Source organism: Pleurotus ostreatus (assembly GCF_014466165.1).
Source record: "Pleurotus ostreatus strain PC9 chromosome Unknown scaffold_2, whole genome shotgun sequence".
Lineage (NCBI taxonomy): Eukaryota > Fungi > Basidiomycota > Agaricomycetes > Agaricales > Pleurotaceae > Pleurotus > Pleurotus ostreatus.
In genome coordinates, this window is record NW_023503157.1 from 3,639,785 (window position 1) to 3,657,657 (window position 17,873).

Sequence of the window (17,873 nt, forward strand, 5' to 3'; positions counted from 1 at the left end):
CGGACTTGTACTTGGACTTGAAGGGGAGTGTGCAGACTGGAAGAAACCGAACGCCCGATCGAACTGCTCCCAAACGGGAGCGTGGGAGGTGACAACAAAGGAGGATGTGAAATCGCGGGGTGTGATGTGTGAAAGGGCTACTTTCGCTGTAATCACCTACGTCCCAGTAATCCTTTGTTACCTGCGCATCTCCTCCCCGGACAGCCGCGATTTCTAGGCTCTGGCTGCGGCTTACACCACCACGCCTCATGGGCTCCAAATTTCCAGCTTCTTGCCCATATTTTGCAAGTTTCCTTAAAAGGCAGAAACATGAGGTGATATTAAAGGGGGGCAACGATTTGCGCTCGTTTACTTTCTCGTCCATATTTGGGTCCCGCCCTCTGAATTGTGACGAAGAGAATGTCGAGCACCGGCGAAAGCGACATGGATCCTATACGCCAGGACTATAAAGCCAGGCCCCCCATGGCTCTTCAGCTATCTTTCCGTCTCACCAGAAATCCCCCCCCGTCCTCGACTCCAGCCGTCCTCGCAGTTTGTCCTCCGGTGAGGATCTTCGCGATCTCAGATAGATCTCAGTACTAATAGTGATGTCAGATATGCTTCCCAACAATCATACGGCTCAGAACACATACCCCCAGCCCTCCAGTGGCTCGCCGTGGTCTCCCCAGGATCAGTACCTTTGGACTCTGAGTCCCCAGTCCATCGCAGACTCCCCTTCTCCCTCATCCGCCTTGTCTACCGCGTCGAGCTTAGGTTCCCCTGAAAGAGAGGCCCGCCCTCTCAAGCCCAAAGGTGGTCGCAGCCGCTCTCCGGGGCACATCCCCCGTCCGCGCAACTCCTTCATGATCTACCGCTCGCATTGTCTCGCGCAGAAGAAGATCGATCTCGACGTCGAGCACGACCATCGCATCATCTCCCGCATCATTGCCAACCTCTGGAATACCATGCCCGCAGAAGAGAAAGCCGAGTGGATCGCGAAGGCACGCGCAGAGAAGGCCGCACACGCGCTCAAGTACCCCGACTACCGCTACAACCCCAAGTCGCGCAAGGGCAAGGACGCGCCGGTGAAGCGCAAGGTGAAGCGGAACGGGGAGAAGGACTTGTATCGCGCGACGAAGCTAGCGGAACTCATAACGGCTGGGAAGACGGGCAGCGAGCTGGCCGTTGCGGCGAAGCAGCTCGAGCTCATCGCTGCTTCCCCCAGCGAGGACGCCCCCGCTACAGAACAGCGCCAGGAAACCGAGGTACCTGCTTCTCCCTCTCTTCTTTTACATGCCAATACGCCATATGTATGGCACACGGAGTCACCTCCCTCCCCACCCAAACCCCTCCTACTTTCACAGGACGAGCCTTTGGTATGTGCCCCACCTTGAATTGCAACATCCATTAGCTGACCGTACTGATACAGTCTCATGGATTCCAAATTGAGCCATTCCCGACCTGTTCTTCTTTCGATTCGTACGGACGCTCGCTCGAATTCAGCGCACCGAGCGACTTCTACGGCACGGACACCGGGGTGTACCGCTTCGACCTCCCCACGTCGATGCAATCGGCACACCCAACACAAGACAATTCCTTGCTTGAGCTCTCGAATTTCCCGTCTCTCCATCTGGGTGCGCCGTCCGAGCGAGCATCCCCTCTACAATCTACATCTTCCACACCCTCCTCCACCACATCTTCCTCCCTCTCTCCTCCCTCTTATTCTCCCCTCCCGCCCCTCCCATACCCCTTCCTCCTCCCGCCCGCAGGGTATCCTGATATCCACCTCTCCCCTGTACACACCAGTACCAGTGCATTCATGACTCAACCCCTGCACATCTCCAACTTCCGCGGGTACCGCGGGTACGCATCGTGGTCCCTCGAGCAATGGATCCAGGTCTACCCCTCCCTTTTCGTGGAACACGAGGGTTGGACGTTCGTGGACTGGGTCGGGATGTACCCCGATCTGTTCGCGGGGCCGCTCTACTGAGGGCAGTATCATGGAATACTATAGGCGAACGAATACTACGGATACTTGCTTGGACATTTCGCTCTGTAGCTCTACCACGGCTATTGCCTTATATCTATATGTTTGGTTTGTCTTTTAATAATCTGTTTTACCTACTCCTACATATCTACCTTGTCTCTACTGTCTCTCTATCGAGATATGTACCAATATTGCATTTATACATCATGTATTTAACGAGATATTCAATCATCAAATGGATTCATCAATCAGCCTCTGGAACGCCTCGGGGCCATACTTTCCAAACAGAGATGCCGCGCCTACGACCTGTGCACCCGTTGCCCTCATTCTCTGAACCCCGCTGATATCAGTTACGCCCCCCACACCGATGATCACAATGTCTTTCAAATCTGAGAACGCTGCGGACTGCAGCAGTGTGGAAAACGTGTGCACGTTCCCCAGCGCTAGAGGGTGAAGGGGGTGCCCTGCTAGGCCACCCAGCGGTACGGGCAGCGCGTATTTCGAACCCGAAGAAGGAGTAGCTGTCTGCGAGGTAAATAGAAGAGTGTTGCCAAGCGTGTTGGTGCAAGTAAAGAACGCGATCGGATTGACAGTTGCACCGTCCACAACGAAGCTCAATCCCGCGATTACCTTGAGGATATCGTGAAACTGGCTTTGGTAGACATACGGCGGCAGCTTCAGCCCGATCGTCAGGCTCGTATCTTTCTTGAATTCCTCCTTAAGCACGGCGAGGAGATCGACGAGCGGGGGTGCGGAAGGGGTGTACGCTGGAGGGGGTGCGCCGGAGATGTTTGGACACGAGGTGTTGAGCTCGATGGCGATTCGGTGGGCCCAGGGCGAGGCGGTGTCATCCGGGGTGTACCGTAGGGTGCTTTGGATGGAGGCGACCATTTCGCGGAGCGTCGGCGCATCGGACGCGGTGATACTGATTATAAACGGCTTGGATGTGAGGCGTTCTGGGACCAAGGAGGTCTTCTCAGAGGAGAGTATGTCCGTAATCACCCCTAGATATGTCGATAGAGGGTGGGGCGAGTAACCATACGAGTTTATCGTGGTCAGATGCGCCTCATCATTCACGAACGCTACCTAATAACGTTTCTGGTTAAACTCCTGAATTATGCACTGTTAACATCGTCTTTCCTGACCTGGTGGGTATCATTCTCGTCGAAGCCCCCTATCGTCGCCGTGCGCGTAGTGACCGCGCCAGTGTAAGTACAGTCATACAGCGCCTGGAGCTGGTCTCTGTCGGACGACCACGCGCAAGACGAGTTGATGATTGCTGGTTCAACTTCGATTGAGCGTATTTTGACCATTTGATATCGAAGCCAAGAGGACCACAGTGTGCCCTCGCGGAAGTAGATGCCACATGCGCAAGTCTCAGGGTCTCCCCTGTCTTTCACACTGACGGCGCTGGACGAGACTTGGTGAACGCGGATTCAGGTGACCCGCTTGGGCACTGCTGTCTTCCTTCTACCATCGTCAACGGCGCGACTCGCAATGGATGTACTCGATAATATCACAGAAGGTCGACGACGAACTGAATCACCCCCGCTTCACTATGATCTGAACATCCAACCTAAGAAGAACACGATGCTTGTATCTCATGGCCTACCTCCTTGGTTGGTCTCATGGATTGTTGACTACGTGTGGAACCCCCAGGCTGACAGTTCTCGAGGTATGAGGAGGACGGGAATCGCATCACGGATGCATTCGTGGTGGCAGTGGCAGGTAAGTCGTGTGCGGCATCCGAGGTTTTTCGCTATTCATCTCAGTACTTGACTCGTATCAGGGGGGTCTGCAAGCGGGAAGGTATGAACACAACCTTCAAGTACTTCCTGATCTTCTGCACAGTCTTAGACGAGAGCTTTTCATAGACCCATGTAGCTCGCAGGATTGTACAGTCGCTGGGGTCTATACCAGCAGTCATCATACTGTCCCAGGTATGGCCATAATTTGCCTGAGACACTCACCATTAATCTAATGTGCATCCGTTCGCAGGACAGCTTCTACAGGCGCCACTCGCCTGAAGAGGTTGAACTCGCTCACCAGAACCTCATGGACTTCGATCACCCCGACGCCATAGATATGCCATTGTTTGCTTCGGTTCGCCCTTAGACTTTGCCCACGATGTCTGCTTCTTACCAGAAGGCACGCTGTTTTCTGGCAGTGCCTGGCTGATTTAAAGGCGCGTAAGCAGACGAACATACCCGTTTACTCGTTCGCCGAACATCAACGGCTTGAGGAAACGAAGTATCTATATGGCGCTTCAGTGATCATAAGTGAGTTCGTTAGACAACAACAATTCTTGCAACTCGCTGATCTTCTCAAGCGGAGGGCATATTGGCATTGCACGATCCTGCCTTGCGGCAGCTGTATGATCTGAAGGTATTGAATCTTCCGAGTTTATGTCGAACACCATCAAAAACTGACCTCTGCCGGCTCCCTAGGTCTTCGTTCAATGTGACTCCGATCTCATGTTGGCCCGGCGGATCCAGAGGGACACCAAAGAACGGGGCAGACATGTAGACGGCATATTAGACCAGTAAGCCTTTCATAGTGTCAATGACGTTGCTGATCCAATTACTTGATTCAATAGGTATCTCCGATATGTCAAGCCATCGTACGACAATTTCGTCAGGCCCTCTGCCTCACATGCGGATATCGTGAGTTTACAAATCTTCCTGTAGTTTAACGCGACTACATATTTTACAGATTGTACCAGGTTCGAACAACAACGTTGCTATCGACTTGATATGTACGCACATACGGCGCCAGCTAGTCGAACGTGCCACTCGTTTCAGACAGAAGATGGCCATTCCTCGTCTACACATGAGCACCCCTGGAGATACATCTCCGGAAGCCCTACGCATTGACGTGCTACCGTCGACCCCTCAACTGAAGGTTCGAACTCTCCAAGGAACATCTGCTCAGAGTGCTTACCTGTCAACGTGAACTTGTGAATAGGGAATATTCACCATCCTGAGATGCAAAGACACGTCGAGGCAGGACTTCGTGTTCTTCGTCGATCGGTTGTCTACTCTCGTGACCGAGTTTGCTCTCCAGCATTTACCGTACGTGCCAGCGACGGTGATCACGCCGACGGAAACGCCATATCACGGGAAGACGCTTGATGCACGGGTAGGGGTGATCAACTATAAATGTTCCAAGCTGAATGGGAACAAATAGGATATTTGTGGGGTGTTGATTCTTCGCTCGTGAGTGCTTAGTGCGACGTCGCCTTGCTCGTGCTTATATCTATGCGTGTTTTAGCGGCGGAGCCCTCACTCGCGGCGTCAGAAGAGTGATAAATGACATCCCCTTGGGATCGTTACTAGTCCAGTCTGACGCGAAGACCGGGGAACCTTTGTTATTCCAGGTTCTACTTCCTGTCTGTGTCCGTGAAAGGCACCGTGCAGAAAATGCCTGGGTATTCCTACTTGATGCACAGGTTAGTATACGTCCTATCCTAGCGTCCGTGATTTTTGCTAATCCACAGTGAAGATCGGGACTGGAGCAGCGGGTTTCATGGCCATTCGTGTCCTCCTCGATCACGGCGTTCGTCAAGACCACATCATCTTCGTTACCTTCCTCGTCGCCCGTGGGGGCGGTGTCTCCGTTATCCGTAAAGCTTTCCCAGATATCAAGATCGTCTGCGCAGCTGTGGATGACGAAATGCGGGAGGGATGGTTAGAGGGTTACAAAGGAGAAGGAAATCCTGATGGTGTTGGGCGAAAATGCTGGATCATGCAACCTGGAATGGGGCAAATCGGTGAGTCTCACGATCTAATAGTTCAAGCATAAGGTGATATATCTTCTGTTCAAGGCGATCGGTATTACCTCTAGGCTTCTACGTCCGTCATACATCGGATAGTCGCTCGGTGAGTAGAGCGAAGATAGTATTCTGTGAACTTCTAAACCTCGGGACATGGCATGCAATGGCATAAGGAGCTGAGTTGGGACAGTCTATTTCATGAGTTCTTCACGTTCTAGGACAATTTTGTCTAGCTTTATAAGGATTGTTGACCTTGTCGGATACTGAGTTGTTGGTGTATTGTGTGCCGTGACGCGAGCCGGCTAGAAATGAGTGGCTTGTCACGGACTGTTCGTAGGGAGGCCGATTGAAACGTACGAATCCCAGACCGTCTAGGACCGCTTCTACTATGCCAGCGGTGAAGGATGAGCAACTGAGCTGACTCATGTCCCTCGGGACAGAGATGTGGCGTTCAATAGGTGGGTCATTATCAATGATCATGTCTGACATAGGTTCGGTTAATAGACTGGGCGAACCAGAGCGAACTTATGCTCACATTCGTCTGCGTTCTCCACGCTCTTCTCGATGGCATCAGCTGCCTTGCCAAATACCGCTTTCCAGACTTGCGAATGTATGAGCATCAGCACAGGGAGGAGCCTAGTTTCGCGCTTCGGATTCTTCGAGGAGGATTCTTGGCGAAACATCATCATCTCCAGCACCCGGACCCCCACACGATACCCGAGAGTATTCAGCCTGCGCAGGTTAAGTGACTATTTATAGAGGAAACTGAGGTCCCCGTACCGTCTCTCCAGGTCGCCAATGCCACTAACACGCTTCTGTGTGTACTGCACCATTTCTGAGAAGAGAAACGCAAATGCTGAGCCTGATACTTCGGTGAAGCGAGTCTTATTGAGATTGCGATCATAGATGCTCGGCCTAGCACTCGTGGCCTTGGTCGAGCCCACTAAAGTGTTTGAGAGCGATGGCGCCGACGCCAGCGAGAATCTGGTCGAGCTGTTCGTCGGCGACGCATAATCTGCAGACGGCGGCAGGGACGAAGTTGAGAGGACCGAGAGTCGAGGATGGGGTTGGGTGTAGGCCATTGTATTACGTAATGGGATTGAAGGAAGCAATATATAGGACTGCTAAAAGGGTCAACAAGCCTCTTTCTGGTCCCCACTAATTTCCTGCCGTCGTTGAATGCTGTCGCCCGTCGACATCCAGCACCACCTGTATCTCTCCTTCCTCGATGGCCAAACTGCAGATATCGCGCTGAAAGTGAATGGGACTTGGCGTGCTGTCTACAAGCTGCACCGCGTCGTCCTTATCCAATCAGTATGTGTTATCTCTTGTGCAGGGATTGAGGGGGCACTGCTAACGGGGCTTGTGGCTTCTCGACAGGGTTATTTCAAATCCCTTTTCACCGCAGGCTTCGCAGAGTCATCCCCCAGGCTCAATGGGCATCACAGGGGCCCTGATGAACTCGAAATAGTCCTGGATGATCGCAACATCACGCGAGCAGGTATGTTGAGTTCTTGACAGTATGTTACGAAGTCTGAACAACCTCGATTTCGCGATACAGCGTTCGAGTGCGTTGCTTTCAAACTTGCTCACAGGGGGCAAAATTAACGGATATTTAGAGTATGCATAGCTCACCTGTACGGCGGTGGTCCACGACTAGAACTACCAACATTTTTGGTTCCGACAGCGACCAATCCTTTGAGCCCATCGTTCCCGGTAACGTCGAAACCCTCAATTCAAGCTTCAACGCCAGAAGGGAACCATCCGGTCACCCCTCGATTTTTGCTCTCGCTGCTTGCTACCTCACTATTCCTCTCCATCCCCAGCCTCGCTTCAGACGCATTGAACATGATACTCAACAGTGTAGGACCATGGACGGCAGTAGGATATCTACGATTCGCGACCGGCAAGGGTATTGGATGGAATGGTGAATGGGGCGAATGGCATAATGAGGATCAACAGGCCGCCGTTGGTCTCGAACGCGTCGCAACTATTCTGGAAGGTCAAGACGACAATGTGGGCGATAGTACTACCAAGCCCGATCTACTTGACGTCGAATCTGACCTCTCCAATCGGATGGCCGAGTCTCGCATCGGGGAAGGAGGGGGGAATCTTTCTCCATCCTCTTCGTCCTCGTCATTGGGGAGTTCGATTGGAAAGCACGGTATGCACGCTACGCCAGAGCCCTCTTTTTACTACGGCGCAGTCTCAGACAAGATTGGACAGGCTGTCGCTTGTTGGCTAGCTCGCTGGGGGTTTGATATGTTTGCTTATGAGATCAAGAAAGACTCGCCTTCAAGCTCGAAACACGCCGTCCTCTCTCCAGCAGATCGTCTCTTCACGCGGAGTATGGCCCATCTTAGGCAACGTGCTATGTCGATACCCGATACCCGACCTTCAACCTCGCTGGGCACTCCTGCTAGTCCATCGGCCCGGAGGTCAGAAAGGATCGAAGAACCGCTTGTACCGGCTGTTTGGGGATCGGGTGGTCTAGACGCCAGATGGGTTTCTGCTCTGCTCAGTGCTGACACGCTTTTCGTCAGAGGCGAACGTGAGCGGTACGATTTAGCAGCAGCAATTGTCGAACTGCGTCGCAGACAGCAGGGCATACTACCAGAAGAAGAATCTATATGGAGCGGATTATTTGAGAGGGGTATATATTATTCGAATATGGTTGGTACCGTCTAGTTCTCGTCTATTCAATCCACTGAAGCCTGCGATCTTAGAGTGTTGACGACATCACGCAAATTTCGCAAGATATATCACCGTTAACTAAGAAGCCCTATGTACCTCTTCGCATTCTCCAAGCGGCACATTGGGATCAGGCCATCCTAAGGCAGAAAATACTCTCTTCGTCCGGTCCGGCTTCGACATCCTTGAACGCAGGCACGCCCGTACCATCGACGACTTCCAAAGACAAGGATTTATGTGTCTCAGCAACTACGTCCGAGATACTCAGCAAGGCGGCGGAGCAGCAGGAAGATTTGATCGCTGACACTCGATACTACCCCGTCCACGCCGATTCCTCCATGCGCCTCGGAGATACAGGTGGTCTGTCGAAGGACACGAACACCGGGAAAGATGAACCAATAACCATGGAGCAGCTGTATGCATTTGCATCGGGAGAGACGAATACGATGATTGCATCACCTTCAGGCAATGGACATCGCAGCGTTCCATTGTCCCCCACACGCACGTCCGAATCCACGTTCTTTGGGCTGCACTCATATTCGCAGAAGGAGGCGCTCCAGCCATCTTCAAATTCATCATACCCTGTGCCATTTCCTCTGAATGCTTCCCAACTTACGCGGTTAGATACTACAGGGAACCTTCGCTGGACTCCATATCCTCCATATAGGTTCTCCGTTGAATTCTGGGACATCGACTGGCTAAAAGAGAAGAGCAGACTGCATTCACACACCATATGGTACTGTGGAAACCTCTTCAATGTTTATGTCCAAGTCGTATGGAAGAAGGGGGGTGGGTCGACTGTCGGCTCCGCCAGTTCCAATGGGACGATGCAGGTTGGCGTGTACCTGCATAGGCAAAGCAGCGTCGAGGCCATTCCTGGATGCAGTCGACCAAGCTCTGACTTCATTGTAGTCAAGCCTCTGGAAGAGCGAGAAGGTAGACACGTCCGAGGTCCATCCATGCCTGCGCTATCAACTTCATTAAGCCGAACTTCACATTACTCGCCATCCATCCATCCGCCTTCGCGCAGTGCCACCCCCGTATCCGTCAACCAAAGTGGGCCCTCGGCACCTTCTTCTCCCGTTCTCTCTGCGTCTCCCCACGGGTCATTTGGATTTACAGGGTCATCTTCTCAAATTGCTAGTCACTCTTACCCCAGCACGTCGGGACTCACCCTTCCTGCGACATTACAGCCCGCCGTCCCATCGCAGCCATACCGCGATCCTCGATCATCGGTGAAGGCGTACTTCACCATATGTTGTGCCAGTGGCACGGGAACCGCTCAGACGCGCTTCAGCAGCTCGCCAGATGACTTCGCTATTAGCCAGAGTTGGGGATGGAAGAGCAGTTCGCTTACACTGAGAGTGGGGGCCGGCTCACACGCAGACGGCCCGACCATCCCCAGCCCAAGTTTCGCAGGAGAAGAGGTTAGTTTAAGGGCAACGGTGGTTCTAGGAATTGTATAATCCCGGACCCTGCCTGTTACATATGTTTTCATGTCGGAATTGTAGCATTATAATGTACCCCGAGTTGCCTAGTTAATGAAACACGTATCTATGTAAAAGTGGACAACTCAGTTTGAGAAGGAATTTGTGACTAGGCGATAAAATCGAGAAACGAACTATGGGCCATAATGCATAAGCGCCTGAACGTCCATTCAAAGCTTACTGACAACTCTCATGTTGAGTATATAATGTTCTTTTCAACGATAATATTGACCTCATGATATAGGTCTCATAATCGAAACGCTGCTGCAGACGCCCGGTGTGTCATCGACAAAGATATTGCAACGCACGAAGCTGATCTGTGAATTAAATACTGAATTAAATACCGGCGCAACACTTACAGCAGCATCGCGAGGCTACCCCAAGAAATACTTACGAAAATCTTTCTTTCATTGAAGGCAACTGTGTCCCAGAACGAAGCGGCTCGCGTTGCCGGGGTGTGTCGACAATGGCGGGACGTTTCACTCGCGTCCCTCGAATGTGGACCTCTATCGACGGTGCTCGAGCAGAATACACTTTGGAACTACTCACGCGGTCCAAGTCTGCGCCCTTGCAAATCATCTGTGCAACGCCCCCATCTACCAAACTACACGAACATGTTTTAGAGGGCATCAGGAGAGAAGCTGGCCGTATACAAACGCTAGAGATCTGCCTACGCTATCATGGTTGAAATTGGTCGGACACAAGAGCTACCAGAGCAGTTGGGACTAGTTGTCTCCTCTGCGGAACCATTCGCACTACCTGCCGATGTCCTGTGTCGGGATATGCCCTCCCTTCGTCACCTTAAGCTCCACAACTTCAACATCACTTCCAACCTTCCTCCATTTCCGCATCTCGGGTACCCCCACATTTTCACTTCCGGTCATGGGATCCGTTCATCTCTGTTGTTACCTTCGCTCTGTCATTGTTCTTGAAGGATATCGAAGTTCGTGGTCTTGTTAATGACGTCTTTACGGATCCCTCGTGGCCGCTCATCCAGCTTCCCAAGCTCACGCGAACATGTATTGAAGCCGATTTCCTCGAAGCCGCCGCCATTTTTGTGCACTTACCATATCCCCAATGCAAGGGTCATATTTGGCAATACGAGGATACGTCAAGAAGAACCTGATCCGTCCGGACTGGTCGAAATATGCGGTCACTTCGCTAAACATATGCTCTCTCAATCAACAGGGTTTTACTCGACGGCTCCTATTACGATTTACTGTCTGGAGCCAGGACGACATATACCTTTCATGCCAGAAACAGAACAGGCCCACAATCCTATGCTCTGTACAGTGCTGTGCTCAGCATTGCCATTCGACCCCTACTCTATCTTGGAAATTGAAGGGATGACGCAGCCAGAATGGTCAAATCTATTCCTTCGCTGCTCGCAAATATGTGAAATCAACTTCACCGGTATCTCAGTCGACCACTGTATCACGGCTCTGATGAAGGGATCACTCGACACTCGACGAACCTCTATTGCCTCATCCGCAAACAATTCACTTCACTACGCGTGGCTTGACTGTGGTCAAAGGTGGCTAGAAATATACCTCGTTTGATGCCCTCAAGGATCTCCTTGTGGAGTGTAGGCACCTTGGCATACCAGTCGAAGGGGTCTCGATTGTGGGCTGCTCAATCACTGCTGGGGAAGTTCACTGGGATGGCGAGGATGGAGATGAGAAGTACGCTTCGTCACTGCAGAACTATTGATAGTTCTGTAGGAGTTGACGAGGCCTTTTTCCGAAGACATCTCGCAATCCAATCGGTGGATGAGTGCTAGCGGTCACTCCTTGGTAGCAGTAACTGAAGATTGAGGACAGAAGTTGCTGGAGAGCTCGAAACAAGCTCTGAAGTCATTACGGCATGATCAATGTATTTTGGCGTCCCTGCTGTAGTAAGACCAACCGGCCACACACATACTACACCGCAACGCTTACACACATGTGAGATTTATTTATCATCTTCCGACCCCCCGGCGACATGTTGCTGATTCACTCAACACACTTTTTCGTAGAGTGTCCGTTGCCTTGTTCGTCAGCAATGCGCTCATTCTTCGAGGGCTGGACATTGAGTTAACGGCATACGTGGAGTTCATTCCACAAGACACGTTTCAGCGCTGCCTTGTACTTAAGAGTTGGCAAAGAGGTGGTCAGCACATCCAGCAGGTTTTTTGCAAGCATACTAGATCGGAATGGCCCCTCAACTCACTCTATACAGTAACAAGGTGATCACTGATGTGTTTATCGTACGTCTATGTATGTCACGCTAACTGAACATTCTTGTGGTCAGGCTAGTCCGTATGGACACTATGTACGTTCTGTCATGTCATGAAACGGCGAATGTTTGCTTACCAGCATCAGGTCGAAATCGCCCTACAGGAAGCCAGGGCAGAATATAGCAGGTTCGAAGTCCAGATACCAAACAAGCCTTCGTGGTTCACCGAGAAGGTCAACCCTGCAGGCAAGGTAGATTACCTCTGCCATTGTCTTCAAATGGAACACTGATTTAACCAAGGTTCCTGCAATAACATACGGAGGTCCAACTACTCCTGCAGATGACCCGTCGCCCGCCTCCCACAAACTCGCAGAATCCCTTGTTATCCTCGAGTTCATCGCAGATATTTTCCCCGACTCGGGTCTCCTCCCGTCAGATCCCCTCCTTCGCGCCTCCGTGCGCTTCTTCATCAACCTCGTTCTTACCAAGCTCCACCCCGCGCATCTCAACGCGATGATCAACAGAGGCTCGCCGGACCATATTCTGAGCGCAATTGACCAATTACAGCCATATATGCCTGGGGGATCTCTAAACGATAGCAAAGGGCCGTTCATTGCTGGAAATACCTTCGGTAATGCGGATGCCGTAGCTGCAGCATACTTTATACGTCTTGATGGTTGTTTGAAGAGGGACATTGGCTCCTTCCCTGAGGGTGAAGGTGTCAAGGCATACAATGTCCTGCATACGTCCGAACAGTATGCACTGTACAGGGCATATCTGTCTGCGTTGGCGGGAAGGGAGTCGGTCAAAGAGACTTACCCCGAGGTATGTGTTTCCTGCAATCAGAATCATCACATTGAGTCTAATGCTCGAATCCGTGGATCAGGAGGAACTCATGTCTAAGCAACATGAGATCTTTTTGTCCAAGCGGGCCCCAGTCTCATAGATATATTCTACTGCTTAACATAGTTTTAAACCAGATGTTCTATGGCGCCGGAATGAGTGCGAGTTTGACTATTTGAATGTTCCTTCTGGTCGTGTCCTTATTTAATGTGTCGAAGATCACTCTCTTCGGATGGCAACGAGAGAAAGAATAGTGTTATTGTATCTCGAATAAATATAAAGAAGGGACGGATGGCAAAAGCCTCCTAGGTAGCAAGGAACAAAGAGTGGTAGGAAAAACTAATTAATGATATAGAATAGGCAGCAGAAGTTGTCCGTGAAAAAAATAATGAAGTCCGGAGACATGGAGTCCAGCCAATAATGAAAGACGGAAGATTGCGGATAAATTCACGAAGCAAGAATACGAGAGCGATCGAGCAGTAGTAGTAAGTGGTGCATCGGCTAAACCTGCCATCGAGAATTTGGGGTCTGCATGGGTGCAAGTTGCTTTGCGCAGAATGGATGCGAATGATCCGGCGTCCAAGGAACGTCAAGGATCATAGGTCCTTGTGGGCAGCAGATGTAGTACCCTCGAAATGATCCAAGGGAAAGGTGGTTCGCCACAACACTCCGTGTCTTCTTAGTGAGCACTAGTGCTCAATGCTGCGGATCCCAGCCTTCGTTCCCCGAGGCTCTTTTCGGGAGGCCGGGTGTGGGTCGAACGACCCATCCGAGAACATAATCTAAAAGCAGGACCAGAATGAAGTGCGTTGGCCAGACGCATTCATCCGTGGACCTCCTCCTCGATCGACGTTCTCGGACTGCTGTTGCAATGGCGGGGCATTTGAGGGTGATTGAAGTGGTTCGAGGGTGTTTTTTGAGAATATCCGTTTGACTTTGTGTGATTCGTTGTGATTTCTCCGTCGCTCGCCCCAAAATACTATCCACATCTCCTGCATCACACCCGCCACCTGTTCCACGTTCGTCTGCTCAAGCATCAAACACTGAACCTAGCACAACTACCTCCTGAGGTCCTGGAGAATGAACGAACTCAGGTGACTTTCTGTACCCAGGCGCACATCGCCAGACCACCTGCTCTACCTCCCATTGGGGGGTCGTGATAGGGGAACCTGGGTAAGAAAGACGCGACATAATAGAGGATAGCGAATCCATTGATGATGATTCAGTGAAGACGGAAACGAGTGCTTCTGGCTTCTCCACGTCGACAAGCTCCCAGTCGCGTTTGCCAGCGGGGAAGACACTCGCGGAGTCTGACTTCTGAATGTCGCCTGAGGGAGACACAATCTCTTCCCAGTCACTGGAACGGCATAAGCGAACGAAACAGTGAAGAAGTAGAAGCTACTCACATTCCATCAAAGTACGGGTGATACTTTAAACATTCCAGGTCGGTGATTTGGTTCGTCAGCAACTCGATAATGAGCAACTGAAGATCGGGATGGGCAAGATCTTCAATTTGCGAGGGCATAAAATTTCCCTCTTCATCGAAAGGCATTGTACCGGTCGCCATTTGATACATGCAAACCCCCAGGTCGCGGATATCCTTCAGCGCTCCTTCCATAGGGGACCCCGTACTGATTTTCGCCAGACCACCGAGCAGTGGTCGACCTGCGGGAGTAAGATACATATTCGACAACTTGACGTCGTTGTGCGCAGCCCGCATGTTGTGCAAGAGCAACAACGCCGAGGTCTATAGTGAGACGTGTCAGCCACCTGGAGTATAAGATGAGACGGACCGGAAACATACCATGTGTGCTGCATAACGTTGTGCTTCACGCTTACTGAGAGGCTGCTCGCTAAGATTGTCTTGTACCGTGGTCGGGTGGTAATCGGTAAGGATACAAGTTTCTCCCATGTCGCTCCAGTGAGACACGATATTCAGGAAGTGTCCGCTCGCTGATAGCAGAGTCATGATTTCGCGTTCGTTATGTACGAGATCGCGTTGTTCGTCGCTCATAAGGTGTAGCTGGTAGATGTGGAGGGTATAGAGTTGCCCAGTGTGCTTGTGGGAGACAAGCCATACGTCGTGGGCATGCTTGATGCTCAGGCACTTGACTATGATCAAATCCTTGCGCTCGATGGCTGGAGTGCCAACCAGAGTGCTGCACGACGATGTAGGACTTGAGCCTTGGGGATAAGGGTGGATGACAGGGGCTTCCAGAGATGCAGACGACGGCGACGAAGGCATAGGCTGGGCATCAAGAGTGAGCGCGACGTGATTATAGGATGACGAGGACACATACCTTGATGGCGCGAGCCTTCTTGGAGAAAATCTTACGGAGTTGGAAAGGCATAGCTGGTTCGATGAACGGGTTCGATATGCGAATTGGGAGGTGAGATGGTGGTGGTTGAGAAGAGAGATGCGAATGGGGACTACGAGTCTCCTGGACCATTTATGTGCAGACTGCGGTCAGCCATGGATTCCAGGAGGTAGCCCCTATGCGAAGCGAGCCCCTGTGGAGATTTGACCAAAGAAGACACTTCCGCCCGATAAGCGCCGGCGCAGTCACCGCCAGCGCGCGTTGGTGCAGGCCAGGATGAGTGGTGTATACGTGCAAATTCTCATCGCCGTACTCGAGGATTCGGCGAGATGAGCGGCCCTTACTTTATGGCGCTTGCCTCGTTGAATGTCCTGAGACAATAAGTAATGAGAACTCATAGAAAGCCGTGTGGAGATGAAGTTTTACTTGTCGAGAACTGGCCATCAATTCCACATTGTCGAGATGCGAGCTTGATGGAAGCATACCAGCAATGTAGAGACGCGGTTCAAAATGAGTGCAACTGTGTAGTGCAAGTTGCTGTAGCATGACTTGCGACCAATGGGGCGCCTGTTTACGGGTATTTGTATCTCCGGCCTGCACTTGCCACCATCATATGTCTTCCGCTGTCCGTAAACAGGCTCCCCGACCTGCCAAACCTATAGGCCGCTACTGGCAGGGCAAAGCCCCCAAAGGCGCATTAGAGGTCGAGTCCGATTCCGATGCAGGGGAGGAAGACAACGATAACCAGGAGTTAGAAGAGGGCGATGTGCCCATTGGAGGGGACCAGGATATTGTTGGCGACGATGAAGAACAGGAGGAAGAGATGCAGCTGAAGAAGGCTGCAAGACCACAGAAGATCATGAATGTCGCACTGAAGGATGTCAGTATATCGAATGAGGGGAAGGTTATTGTTGCTGGTCGGGAAGAGAGTGGACGGACGCAGCTGGAAGGTGAGTGCATGTTTCGTTCGCTGCGCCGTTCGTTGGAGGTGACGAACGAAATCTTAAGAGGAGGAAGAGGAGGAGGAGTCTGACGCGGAGGCGAAACAGGAAGAAAGTGAGGAAGATGTGTGTGCCATCTTCGCGACTATTGTGATCACTACTCTAATTCCGCGTAGTCCAGCGAAGAGGAGAGCGAATCCGAAGAAGAACAACCAAAAGTACAGTTCCGACCTGTATTTGTGCCCAAGTACGCACTCTCAGTACATATACTATCGTTTGATTGCTGAGCCTCATATTTACAGGCGGGGGAGAGTCACAATTGACGAACGTGAAACACTAATCAACGACACGGAGGAAGCCCGCAAACGAAAGGAACTGGAAGCTGAAGAGCGTCGGAAACAGAGCCACGATCTCGTCGCGGAGAGTATAAGACGTGAACTCGCGGAAAGTGAGTGCGTCTCTAGTTTGCTGGACTCGTATCTTACGGCAGTTCAAAGAACAAAAGGAAGACGAAATTCCCGATGTTGATGACACGGATGGACTGGACCCCGCTGCTGAGTTCGAGGCATGGCGGCTGCGCGAGTTGGGTCGCATTAAGAAGGAGAAGGAAGATGAGGTGCGCAGGGAGGAAGAACGCGAGGAGATTGAGAGGCGGCGCGCATTGCCAGAGGAACAGAGGTTGAAGGAAGATTTAGAACGGGCGAATAAAACTAGGGAGGAGAAACCCAAAGGCCAACAGAAATTCTTGCAGAAGTACTGGCACAAGGGTGCTTTCCATCAGGTGAGGTTTGATTCCCCTTTGCACGCCGCTCCTTTCGCTAAGTATTGTGTTTGCAATAGGACGCCGATATTCTTAAGCGTCACGATTACACGGAGGCTACTGAATCTACTGTCGACGTATCTGTGCTACCCCAGGTCATGCAGGTGAAGAACTTTGGCAAGCGTGGGCGTACGAAGTACACCCATTTGCTTGATCAAGATACCACTGCTGGAAATGGGGGCTTTGGCGGTGCTGCGCCAGTGAAAGCAGGTGGTACCTCGTTGAAAGACGGCGGGGGTTGCTTTCTGTGCGGTGGTCCTCATCTGAAGAAAGGTAAGCTATCCGGCAACCATCTTTGGAGACATCAAACTGATTTCCCTCTTACAGATTGTCCGCAAAATCAGAATTTACCTCCTGGACGCATACCTGCTGGGACTGGAGCTAACTCAGTAGCCACAGGGGCCCGGTCGTGGCGCGACCGAGATAAACATGATCAACCACCACGAGGCGGACCTCCCCCCGAGAACCGAGATAATAACCGACGGGATCGAGAAAGTGATCGAAGCGGGCGTTATGATGATCGAAAATACGACCGATACAACGACAGGGACCGCTCACGGTACGATGAGAGAGATCGATATTCACGTAGGCGGTCGCGCTCACGGTCGAGGACGAGATCACGGTCACCTCCACCGAGGAGAAGGGGTCGGGATGATGAGTACGATGCCCGGGAGCGTCCGTCGAGTAGACCATCGGACTCTGACTACAGAGACAAACGGCGGCGGGTCGAGTAGGATTGTATCTATCTGGGCGCTGGGCGCTGTTTTCTATTGTATCTGGCTTATGCAGTCTACTCGCGTTCCAGTTTGCTTCTGGATGCC

The 17,873-nt window shown here is 51.7% G+C and overlaps 8 protein-coding genes across 8 annotated transcripts; 5 read left to right on the forward strand and 3 right to left on the reverse strand.

Annotated features, from left to right (window-relative positions):
- Positions 1 to 399: 399 nt before the first annotated feature.
- On the forward strand, positions 400 to 1,969 carry PC9H_004177 (uncharacterized protein; the record flags this gene model as incomplete). The annotated part of the gene is made up of 4 exons (XM_036773764.1): positions 400 to 543; positions 639 to 1,355; positions 1,409 to 1,613; positions 1,749 to 1,969. 4 exons carry the CDS (start codon positions 400 to 402, stop codon positions 1,967 to 1,969), a joined length of 1,287 nt encoding a protein of 428 aa, XP_036635237.1.
- A 228-nt stretch (positions 1,970 to 2,197) lies between these two features.
- Positions 2,198 to 3,279, reverse strand: URA1 (dihydroorotate dehydrogenase; the record flags this gene model as incomplete). The annotated part of the gene is made up of 2 exons (XM_036773765.1): positions 2,198 to 3,052; positions 3,112 to 3,279. The coding sequence occupies 2 exons, from the start codon at positions 3,277 to 3,279 to the stop codon at positions 2,198 to 2,200; spliced, it is 1,023 nt and encodes a 340-aa protein (XP_036635238.1).
- Positions 3,280 to 3,463: 184 nt separating this feature from the next.
- Positions 3,464 to 5,809, forward strand: URK1 (Uridine kinase; the record flags this gene model as incomplete). The annotated part of the gene is made up of 15 exons (XM_036773766.1): positions 3,464 to 3,585; positions 3,642 to 3,694; positions 3,756 to 3,775; positions 3,841 to 3,906; positions 3,965 to 4,069; positions 4,134 to 4,245; positions 4,296 to 4,351; positions 4,414 to 4,508; positions 4,563 to 4,629; positions 4,679 to 4,867; positions 4,931 to 5,104; positions 5,153 to 5,181; positions 5,237 to 5,414; positions 5,468 to 5,735; positions 5,790 to 5,809. The coding sequence occupies 15 exons, from the start codon at positions 3,464 to 3,466 to the stop codon at positions 5,807 to 5,809; spliced, it is 1,554 nt and encodes a 517-aa protein (XP_036635239.1).
- A 120-nt stretch (positions 5,810 to 5,929) lies between these two features.
- On the reverse strand, positions 5,930 to 6,820 carry TRS31 (TRAPP subunit trs31; the record flags this gene model as incomplete). The annotated part of the gene is made up of 4 exons (XM_036773767.1): positions 5,930 to 6,040; positions 6,096 to 6,220; positions 6,274 to 6,470; positions 6,519 to 6,820. The coding sequence occupies 4 exons, from the start codon at positions 6,818 to 6,820 to the stop codon at positions 5,930 to 5,932; spliced, it is 735 nt and encodes a 244-aa protein (XP_036635240.1).
- A 97-nt stretch (positions 6,821 to 6,917) lies between these two features.
- PC9H_004181 (uncharacterized protein) lies at positions 6,918 to 9,895 on the forward strand (the record flags this gene model as incomplete). The annotated part of the gene is made up of 5 exons (XM_036773768.1): positions 6,918 to 7,052; positions 7,119 to 7,239; positions 7,300 to 7,306; positions 7,358 to 8,411; positions 8,465 to 9,895. The coding sequence occupies 5 exons, from the start codon at positions 6,918 to 6,920 to the stop codon at positions 9,893 to 9,895; spliced, it is 2,748 nt and encodes a 915-aa protein (XP_036635241.1).
- A 2,255-nt stretch (positions 9,896 to 12,150) lies between these two features.
- PC9H_004182 (uncharacterized protein) lies at positions 12,151 to 13,152 on the forward strand (the record flags this gene model as incomplete). The annotated part of the gene is made up of 4 exons (XM_036773769.1): positions 12,151 to 12,171; positions 12,271 to 12,381; positions 12,431 to 12,955; positions 13,111 to 13,152. The coding sequence occupies 4 exons, from the start codon at positions 12,151 to 12,153 to the stop codon at positions 13,150 to 13,152; spliced, it is 699 nt and encodes a 232-aa protein (XP_036635242.1).
- An 850-nt stretch (positions 13,153 to 14,002) lies between these two features.
- On the reverse strand, positions 14,003 to 15,423 carry NUAK2 (NUAK SNF1-like kinase 2; the record flags this gene model as incomplete). The annotated part of the gene is made up of 4 exons (XM_036773770.1): positions 14,003 to 14,330; positions 14,380 to 14,720; positions 14,778 to 15,221; positions 15,274 to 15,423. 4 exons carry the CDS (start codon positions 15,421 to 15,423, stop codon positions 14,003 to 14,005), a joined length of 1,263 nt encoding a protein of 420 aa, XP_036635243.1.
- A 481-nt stretch (positions 15,424 to 15,904) lies between these two features.
- On the forward strand, positions 15,905 to 17,786 carry PC9H_004184 (uncharacterized protein; the record flags this gene model as incomplete). Its single annotated transcript, XM_036773771.1, has 7 exons — positions 15,905 to 16,241; positions 16,300 to 16,358; positions 16,409 to 16,479; positions 16,535 to 16,680; positions 16,730 to 17,013; positions 17,073 to 17,325; positions 17,380 to 17,786. The coding sequence occupies 7 exons, from the start codon at positions 15,905 to 15,907 to the stop codon at positions 17,784 to 17,786; spliced, it is 1,557 nt and encodes a 518-aa protein (XP_036635244.1).
- Positions 17,787 to 17,873: the final 87 nt, after the last annotated feature.